Consider the following 10,000-nt stretch of genomic DNA (forward strand, 5'->3'; position numbering starts at 1 on the left):
GTCTCTCCTAAGTGGAATGCAGCCATCAGTAATGGTTTAATACCAGGACCTCTCCTAAGTGGAATGCAGCCATCAGTAATGGTTTAATACCAGGACCTCTCCTAAGTGGAATGCAGCCATCAGTAATGGTTTAATACCAGGGCCTCTCCTAAGTGGAATACAGCCATCAGTAATGGTTTAATACCAGGGCCTCTCCTAAGTGGAATACAGCCATCAGTAATGGTTTAATACCAGGGCCTCTCCTAAGTGGAATGCAGCCATCAGTAATGGTTTAATACCAGGGTCTCTCCTAAGTGGAATGCAGCCATCAGTAATGGTTTAATACCAGGGTCTCTCCTAAGTGGAATGCAGCCATCAGTAATGGTTTAATACCAGGACCTCTCCTAAGTGGAATGCAGCCATCATTAATGGTTTAATACCAGGGCCTCTCCTAAGTGGAATGCAGCCATCAGTAATGGTTTAATACACCTGTGCTCTTCCTACTATGACATGTCAACATGTCTGCCCTGATAAAGGTCTATAAAGACACTACACAGCGGTGAAGAAAGCTCTTCTTTTGCAGTTCTATTTCCCGTGTGTCTGTAGGTGACTTCTGGGACCTGAGATCCCCAAAAACCTGCAGTTCTGAGAGCGTAACGTTGTGTTTTTAACTCAGGCGTTCACGCTGATCGACCAGAACCGGGACGGGTTCATCGATAAGGAAGACCTGAAGGACACCTACGCCTCTCTGGGTTCGTACGGCGCCAAATCTACTAATCTAAAAAGCTGTTGTTCTTTTTATATTTTTTGTTAGCCTTTTTTAGGATGTATTTTGGACAATTTTTTAAACATTTATTTCAATGTTTTTGTCTCATTTTATTTCATTTTGTTTTTTGGTCTCTTTTTAGGATCTTTTTTTTTTGGCAATTTACATTTTAACATTTATTTTCAATGTTTTGGTCTCATTTTTTACATTTTATTCCAACCGTTTTGTCTCTTTTTTTCTGTCTCTTTTTTCGAAAAAAATTCAATGTTTTTGTTCCTTTTTTTATATTTGGTCGCCATTTTAGGATCTTTTTTTTTGGTAATTTACATTTTATTCCAACCGTTTTTCTCTTTTTTTTCAATGTTTTTGTCTCTTTTTTTTGGAAAAAATTCAATGTTTTTGTCACTTTTTTAAATTCTTTGTTTGCCTTTTTAGGATTTATTTTGTTTGACAATTTTTTTCGACATTTTCAATGTTTTTGTCTCATTTTTAACATTTAATTCCAACCGTTTTGTCTCTTGTTTTTCAATGTTTTTGTCTCTTTTTTTCGGTCTCTTTTTTCGAAAAAAATTCAATGTTTTTGTCCCTTTTTTTTTTTTTTTTTTTTTTTTTTGTCGCCATTTTAGGATCTTTTTTTTTTTTTTGGCAATTTACATTTTAACATTTATTTTCAATGTTTTTGTCTCTTTTTTTTTTTTTTTTACGTTTTATTCCAACTGTTTTCTCTCTTGTTTTTCAATGTTTTTAGTCAATGTTGTCCCTTTTTTAAAAGTTGTTGGTCGCCTTTTTAGGATTTATTTTTTAAACATTTATTTTCAATGTTTTTGCCTAATTTTTTGGGTCTCTTTTTTCGAAAAACAAATTCAATGTTTTTTGTCACTTTTTTAAATTCTTTTGTTCATCTTGTTAGGATTTATTTAGTTTGACAATTTTTTTCGACATTTATTTTCAATGTTTTTGTCTCATTTTTAACATTTTATTCCAACCGTTTTGTCTCTTGCTTTTAAATGTTTTTGTCTCTTTTTTTCGGTCTCTTTTTTCGAAAAAAATTCATTGTTTTTGTCCCTTTTTTTTATTATTTGTTCGCCTTTTTAGGATTTATTTTGTTTGGACAATTTTTTTGACATTTATTTTCAATGTTTTTGTCTCATTTTTTTGGTCTCTTTTTTCGAAAAAAATTCTCCCCTTGTGTTTCAGGTAAACTCAACGTGAAGGACAAGGAGCTGGAAGACATGCTGAAGGAAGCCAGCGGCCCGATCAACTTCACCATGTTCCTCGGTCTGTTCGGAGAAAAGCTGCACGGTGAGAACCTTAAAGGAACAACAAGTCAGTCTATTCTAAAAAGATAGTATATCATTTTAAGTGTGTGTGTGTGTGTCTGTATGTATGTGTGTGTGTGTGTGTGTGTGTGTGTGTGTGTGTCTGTATGTGTGTGTGTGTGTGTGTCTGTGTGTATGTGTTTGTGTCTGTCTGTCTGTGTCTCTGTGTGTGAGTGTGTGTGTGTGTCTGTGTGTGTGTGTGTGTGTGTGTGTGTGTGTGTGTGTGTGTGTGTGTGTGTGTGTGTGTGAGTGGGTCTGTGTGTGTGTGTGTGTGTGTGTGTGTGTGTGTGTGTGTCTGGGTCTGTGTGTGTGTGTGTGTGTGTGTGTGTGTGTGTGTGTGTGTGTGTGTGTGTGTGTGTGTGTGTGTGTCTGTATGTGTGTGTGTGTGTCTGTCTGTCTGTCTGTGTCTCTGTGTGTGTGTGTCTGTCTGTGTCTCTGTGTGTGTGTGTCTGTCTGGGTCTGTGTGTGTGTGTGTGTGTGTGTGTGTGTGTGTGTGTGTGTGTGTGTGTGTGTGTGTGTGTGTGTGTGTGTGTGTGTGTGTGTGTGTAGGTACTGACCCTGAAGAAACCATCTTAAATGCTTTCAAACTGTTCGACCCAGACGCCCAAGGCTTCGTCCACACACATGAGTACGTCACCTTTTTATGTGTACTTCATTTTTAATTTTTTAAGTAGTTTTTAAAATCTGTAATTTTACTTTTACTTAAAGGCTAACTACCTGGACCCTATGTCTCCATGTTTGTGTGTCTGAGTGTCTGATGAGAACAACAATCTCTGAAACTGGTCCAGTATTAAACCAGAACCAGGCTGTAATGTAACCCTACAGGACTAATGTTCAGCAGCAGTTAGAGTCCACTAACCCATGTAAATAATCAGGACTTTTATCATCATAAAACACACTTCATTCAAAGTGGACAGAAACTAAATAAAACTACCAAAACCTGTCTTGGTTCATCTTTCCACTGTTCCAACAATCACCACTCTGGTTTGGTTGAAATAAACCCTTAATTCACCCATTTACATGTGGAGATATGCTGGCTCTATACACGCTAAAAGTCCTGATTATTTACATGGAGTCTTGTGGAGATATGCTGGCTCTATACATGCTAAAAGTCCTGATTATTTACATGGAGTCTGGTGGAGATATGCTGGCTCTATACACGCTAAAAGTCCTGATTATTTACATGGAGTCTGGTGGAGATATGCTGGCTCTATACACGCTAAAAGTCCTGATTATTTACATGGAGTCTGGTGGAGATATGCTGGCTCTATACACGCCTTAAAAGTCCTGATTATTTACATGGAGTCTGGTGGAGATATGCTGGCTCTATACACACGCTAAAAGTCCTGATTATTTACATGGAGTCTGGTGGAGATATGCTGGCTCTATACACGCTAAAAGTCCTGATTATTTACATGGAGTCTGGTGGAGATATGCTGGCTCTATACACGCTAAAAGTCCTGATTATTTACATGGAGTCTGGTGGAGATATGCTGGCTCTATACACGCTAAAAGTCCTGATTATTTACATGGAGTCTGGTGGAGATATGCTGGCTCTATACACGCTAAAAGTCCTGATTATTTACATGGAGTCTGGTGGAGATATGCTGGCTCTATACACGCTAAAAGTCCTGATTATTTACATGATGTTGTCAGACACCATGTCCATGAAAAAAACCTAAAGTTGATGACCCAAAAACGTTTCGGTTTTACGTGTTTGTTGTTTTTTCTGCAGATTACAGACACTTCTGATGACGCAGGCGGACCGCTTCACCCCTGAGGAGGTAACGTCCTGCTGATTGTTTTTGTGGCTTTTTTTTCTAACTTTTTGGCGCTTTCTTCTCTGCCGTTTTCTTTCAGTGTTTATTGCTTTTGTTTTTTATATTTTTGTTGCTTTGATTTTGACATTTTGACACTTTGACATTTTTGTCGCTTTTTTTCCATCCTATTTTGTATCTAATGTAGTTACAAACCGGAAGTTGCAAAAAGAACGCCACCGAGGTCGTATATATACGACTCTATATATAGGCATGTCTCTACAGTCTTATTAGGAGTTAAACATAGCGCTGTATACTGCTACCTATAGGCATGTCTCTACAGTCTTATTAGGAGTTAAACATAGCGCTGTATACTGCTACCTATAGGCATGTCTCTACAGTCTTATTAGGAGTTAAACATAGCGCTGTATACTGCTACCTATAGGCATGTCTCTACAGTCTTATTAGGAGTTAAACATGCGCTGTATACTGCTACCTATAGGCATGTCTCTACAGTCTTATTAGGAGTTAAACATAGCTGTATACTGCTACCTATAGGCATGTCACTACAGTCTATTATTAGGAGTTAAACATAGCGCTGTATACTGCTACCTATAGGCATGTCTCTACAGTCTTATTAGGAGTTAAACATAGGCGCTGTATACTGCTACCTATAGGCATGTCGCTACAGTCTTATTAGGAGTTAAACATGGGCTGTATACTGCTACCTATAGGCATGTCTCTACAGTCTTATTAGGAGTTAAACATGGCTGTATACTGCTACCTATAGGCATTCTCTACAGTTTATTAGGAGTTAAACATAGCTGTATACTGCTACCTATAGGCATGTCTCTACAGTCTTATTAGGAGTTAAACATAGCGCTGTATACTGCTACCTATAGGCATGTCTCTACAGTCTTATTAGGAGTTAAACATAGCGCTGTATACCGCTACCTATAGGCATGTCTCTACAGTCTTATTAGGAGTTAAACATAGCGCTGTATACTGCTACCTATAGGCATGTCTCTACAGTCTTATTAGGAGTTAAACATAGCGCTGTATACTGCCACCTATAGACATGTCTCTACAGTCTTATTAGGAGTTAAACATAGCTGTATAACTGCTACCTATAGGCATGTCTCTACAGTCTTATTAGGAGTTAAACATAGCGCTGTCTACTGCTACCTATAGGCATGTCTCTACAGTCTTATTAGGAGTTAAACATAGCGCTGTATACTGCCACCTATAGGCATGTCTCTACAGTCTTATTAGGAGTTAAACATAGCGCTGTATACTGCTACCTATAGGCATGTCTCTACAGTCTTATTAGGAGTTAAACATAGCGCTGTATACTGCTACCTATAGGCATGTCTCTACAGTCTTATTAGGAGTTAAACATAGCGCTGTATACTGCCACCTATAGGCATGTCTCTACAGTCTTATTAGGAGTTAAATACCGCCTGATTAGTTATTTTGTAGCTTGTGCAGCTGAAATTGGCTAGAGACGCTCGGTTGCTATATGACAACAACGGCTTTAAGCCGAGTCTTGAGCAGAAAGCAGAGCAGTAGCCTAACGTTAACGTTAATCAAAACCTAATTTTCATGTATCAAACTGTGAAATATATGTGTGTAATATGTCAATAACTGGGTGAATATAATCCTAAATGTTACTAAAAATGTTAAAAAAATCCATCTTTTCTCCGACTCGTAGTATCGTGTGACAAAAAGAACGCAACAACCCCGCAGGTTATTCGTTTTTCGACACGGATGTGACGTCACGCTCGAGCTACTAGTCGCGATTACAAGATAAAAAGAACGCACCATAACTGTTTCTCTAACGTTATCTGTCTGAAAGCAGAACACACTGCTCTTAGAGCCATAGTAGTAACCTTATTAGCCGCTTTCTGACCGGAGGGATCTTTGCAGTTCCTGGAACACATAACGTTCCTAGAAACCTCTTTTCCTCCTGTCCCGACTGGACATATTTGGGGATTATTAGAGATTATTAAGCCCGAGACACACCGGGGCCGTGGGACAGTCTGGCGAAGTTGTTCTGTTCGGTGTGTTTCGTCAGTCGGAGGGCCTGTCAGCCTTCGTTTGGGCCGATTTGACGAGTATAATCGGTGGGGGCGGGCACTGCCGGCTGTCGGACTCAAATGAGCCGTCTGATTGGTGGAGAGCTAACCAGAAACGGCTTTGATTTCACCGTTGACTGATCGTTTGCTCAACACACGTCCATCATAAGATTTCTTTTTGGAGTTAAACTCCACAAGCGTGGACAGACACACACACACACACACACACGCACACACACACACACACACACACACACACACACACACACGCACACACGCACACAGTCACACACACACACACACTCACAGTCACTCACACACTCAGTCACACAAAAGACAGTCTCACACACACACACACACACACACACACAGTCACACACACACACACTAACACACACACACACACACACACACATACACATACAGTCACACACACACACACACAGTAACTCACACACCACACACACACACACACACACATACAGTCACACACACACAGTCACTAAACACACACACACACACACACACACACACACACACAGTCACTCACACACACACACACACAGTCACTCAAACACACACAGTCACTCACACACAGACAACCACACACAGTAACCCACACACACACACACACACAGTCACTCAAACACACACAGTCACTCACACACTTACACACACACACAGACAACCACACAGAGTAACCCACACACACACTTACATACAGTCACACACACACAGTAACACACACACACACACACTTACACACAGTCACACACACACAGTAACACACACACACACACATACACAATGCTGCAATGTCTTTGTCAGACTTGTTTAAATTATGACATATTCTATATACATTAGATTTAGTTCAGACTGTTTTTGGTGTATTTTGATACACTGATTTTAACGCTATAGAGACCGTTGCCGTGGTTACATCCCTCCCTTACCCCTCCTACAGTCCCTATGGCCACTGGGCCAGTGTGAATGCAAATGGTAAAAAAACTAGTTTTGGGGGAGAGTAGTTAGTAGATCTGTTCAGAAGTGGACTGTTCCTAGAACTAGGTTCCTCTAACTACTTGGTCAGAAAGCGGCTAATATCTGATCATTAGTTCCTCGTTAGTGATATTAATATTAATCATGAATCTGACCGCAGGTGAAGCAGATGTTTCAGTCGTCGAACATCGACGCGGCCGGAAACCTGGATTACAAATCTCTGTGTTACATCATCACCCACGGAGAGGAGCAGGAGGAAGCCTAACATCTGTCTGCACAGCCTAACATCTGTCTGCACAGCCCAACATCGGTCTGCAAGCTGCACACACACACCAACATCTGTCTGCAAGCTGCACACACACACCAACATCTGTCTGCAAGCTGCACACACACACCAACATCTGTCTGCAAGCTGCACACACACCAACATCTGTCTAGAGCAGCACACAGCCCAACATCTGTCTGCAAGCTGCACACAGCCCAACATCTGTCTGCAAGCTGCACACACACCAACATCTGTCTAGAGCAGCACACAGCCCAACATCTGTCTGCAAGCTGCACACAGCCCAACATCTGTCTGCAAGCTGCACACACACCAACATCTGTCTAGAGCAGCACACACACCAACATCTGTCTAGAGCAGCACACACACCAACATCTGTTTGTATTCTTTAAGTGCAAATAAAAAGGAAACTTCTCAGAATCTATGATTTGACTTATTGATTATTGTAACATTAAAGGTCCCATGGCATGAAAATGTCACTTTATGAGGTTTTTTAACATTAATGTGAGTTCCCCCAGCCTGCCTATGGCCCCCCAGTGGCTAGAAATGGTGATAAGTGTAAACCGAGCCCTGGGTATCCTGCTCTGCCTTTGAGAAAATGAAAGCTCAGATGGACCAATCAGGAATCTTCTCCTTATGAGGTCATAAGGAGCAAGGTTACCTCCCCTTTCTCTGCTTTGCTTGCCTCAGAGAATTTGGCCCACCCATGAGAGAGAGAGAGAGAGACATCATGGCTTTCAAATGAGCAAAGTGGCAGTTGGTCAAGACCACACCCCCACCCTCCACCTTGCCCCCTCTCTCCTCTTCAATAGCTACAGACACAGAAATGGCACATCCTAAGGAAAGCTCATTGTGGGACTGGCTCTAGTGGCTGGAATTCTGCACCAAGGCTGAATTTCGGGAAAGAGACTTCAGATACAGTATTAGGGGACCACTAAGTTCTATATAAAAGAGACTCAGATACAGTATTAGGGGACCACTAAGGTCTATATAAAGAACTTCAGATACAGTATTGGGGACCACTAAGGTCTATATAAAAGAGACTTCAGATGATGTGTAGGGACCACTAAGGTCTATATAAAAGAGACTTCAGATACAGTATTAGGGGACCACTAAGGTCTATATAAAAGAGACTTCAGATACAGTTTTAGGGGACCACTAAGGCCTATATAAAAGAGACTTCAGATACAGTATTAGGGGACCACTAAGGTCTATATAAAAGAGACTTCAGATACAGTATTAGGGGACCACTAAGGTCTATATAAAAGAGACTTCAGATACAGTATTAGGGGACCACTAAGGTCTATATAAAAGAGACTTCAGATACAGTATTATGGGGACCACTAAGGTCTATATAAAAGAGACTTCAGATACAGTATTAGGGGGACCACTAAGGTCTATATAAAAGAGACTTCAGATATAGTATTAGGGGGACCACTAGGGGACTTCTATATCAGAAATTTGGGTTTCTTTCAACCAAATTGTCCAAAAACATAACGAAAATGTTTCCATATACAACCATTACTATTTACAAGTAAAATAAATGATCAGTTCACTACTTTTATTTAATTTGGGTGTATAGCATTTGAAAAAAAAAAAAAGATCAAATAATAACTGCAGAAAAATTTACAAAAACATCAAAAATTTGTGGCAAAAAAATTGACAAAAAAAGTTTTAAAAAAGTGACAAAAATGTCGAAAATTTGTGACAAAAATGTCGAAAATTTGTGACAAAAAAAATGGAAAAAATGACAAAAAAATTGAAAAAAAAAGTGACAAAACGTCGGGAAAAAGTGACAAAAACATTGGGAAAAAGTGACGAAATTTTTGGGGAAAAAAGTGACAAAAACATGACAAAATAAAAGTTTGAAATATTTGAACCAGAAAAAAACAAGAAAAAGTAGCATGGTCGATGGGAAGACAAGACAAATCTTATCTCTCCGTATAAGTTACTCAAATAAAGCCGTAGTGTGTCGACACTTTAGTTTAGAGAACTAAACTTTATTAGAAACAGCATATCTTCTATAAATAAGACAGCAGCCGTCACATGAGAGGATAAAGTAAACAGAGCAGATCCCTCTCCAGCCTTCACGTTACGGGAGACCCAGCTGTTTGATTCCAGCTGTTTGATTCCAGCTGTTTGATTCCAGCTGTTTGATTCCAGCTGTTTGATTCCAGCTGTTTGATTCCAGCAGTACTTCAGGTAGTGTTTCAGCGTAGAGAGTCTGTGTGTGTGTGTGTGTGTGTGTGTCTCTCTCTCTCTCTGTGTGTGTGTGTGTCTCTCTGTGTCCGTCTGTGTGTGTGTGTGTGTTTATGTGTGTGTACGTGTGTCTGTCTTTGTCTGTGTGTGTCTGTCTGTGTGTGTGTGTGTGTGTCTGTGTGTTTATGTGTGTGTGTGTGTGTGTGTGTGTGTGTGTGTCTCTCTCTGTGTCTGTCTGTCTGTGTGTGTGTGTCTCTCTGTGTGTGTGTCTGTGTGTTTATGTGTGTGTGTGTCTGTGTGTGTGTCTGTGTGTGTGTCTTTGTCTGTGTCTGTGTGTGTGTGTGTGTGGTCTGTGTGTGTGTGTGTGTGTGTGTGTTCTTCTGTGTGTGTGACTGTGTGTGTGTGTGTGTGTCTGGGTGTGTGTGTGTTTTTGTGTGTGTCTGTGTGTGTGTGTGTGTGTGTGTCTGTGTGTGTGTGTGTGTGTGTCTGTGTGTGTGTGTGTGTGTGTGTGTGCTCTCTCTGTGTCTGTCTGTGTGTGTATGTGTGTGTCTGTCTGTCTGTGTGTGTATGTGTGTGTTTATGTGTGTGTACATGTGTCTGTCTGTCTGTATGTCTGTGTGTGTGTG

General features: G+C 40.4%; 2 protein-coding genes across 2 annotated transcripts in view; one reads left to right on the top strand and one right to left on the bottom strand.

The window, feature by feature from the left end:
* LOC120545622 (myosin light chain 5-like) overlaps nt 1-7,592 on the top strand; it is an 11,892-nt gene extending 4,300 nt beyond the window's left edge. The window contains exons 3-7 of the mRNA XM_039780138.1: nt 656-731; nt 1,943-2,047; nt 2,614-2,692; nt 3,800-3,848; nt 7,053-7,592. Coding sequence (XP_039636072.1) covers nt 656-731; nt 1,943-2,047; nt 2,614-2,692; nt 3,800-3,848; nt 7,053-7,157 — 414 coding nt within the window. The 3' untranslated portion in view covers nt 7,158-7,592. The remainder of the gene's footprint in view (nt 1-655; nt 732-1,942; nt 2,048-2,613; nt 2,693-3,799; nt 3,849-7,052) is intronic.
* A 2,394-nt stretch (nt 7,593-9,986) lies between these two features.
* The window catches only part of LOC120545092 (heparanase-like), a gene marked incomplete at its 5' end in the record, with an annotated part of 14,700 nt that continues 14,686 nt past the window's right edge, over nt 9,987-10,000 (bottom strand). Inside the window, one exon of the mRNA XM_039779082.1 lies at nt 9,987-10,000. This exon is cut by the window's right edge and continues 201 nt beyond it.

Source organism: Perca fluviatilis, chromosome 17 (assembly GCF_010015445.1).
Source record: "Perca fluviatilis chromosome 17, GENO_Pfluv_1.0, whole genome shotgun sequence".
Lineage (NCBI taxonomy): Eukaryota > Metazoa > Chordata > Actinopteri > Perciformes > Percidae > Perca > Perca fluviatilis.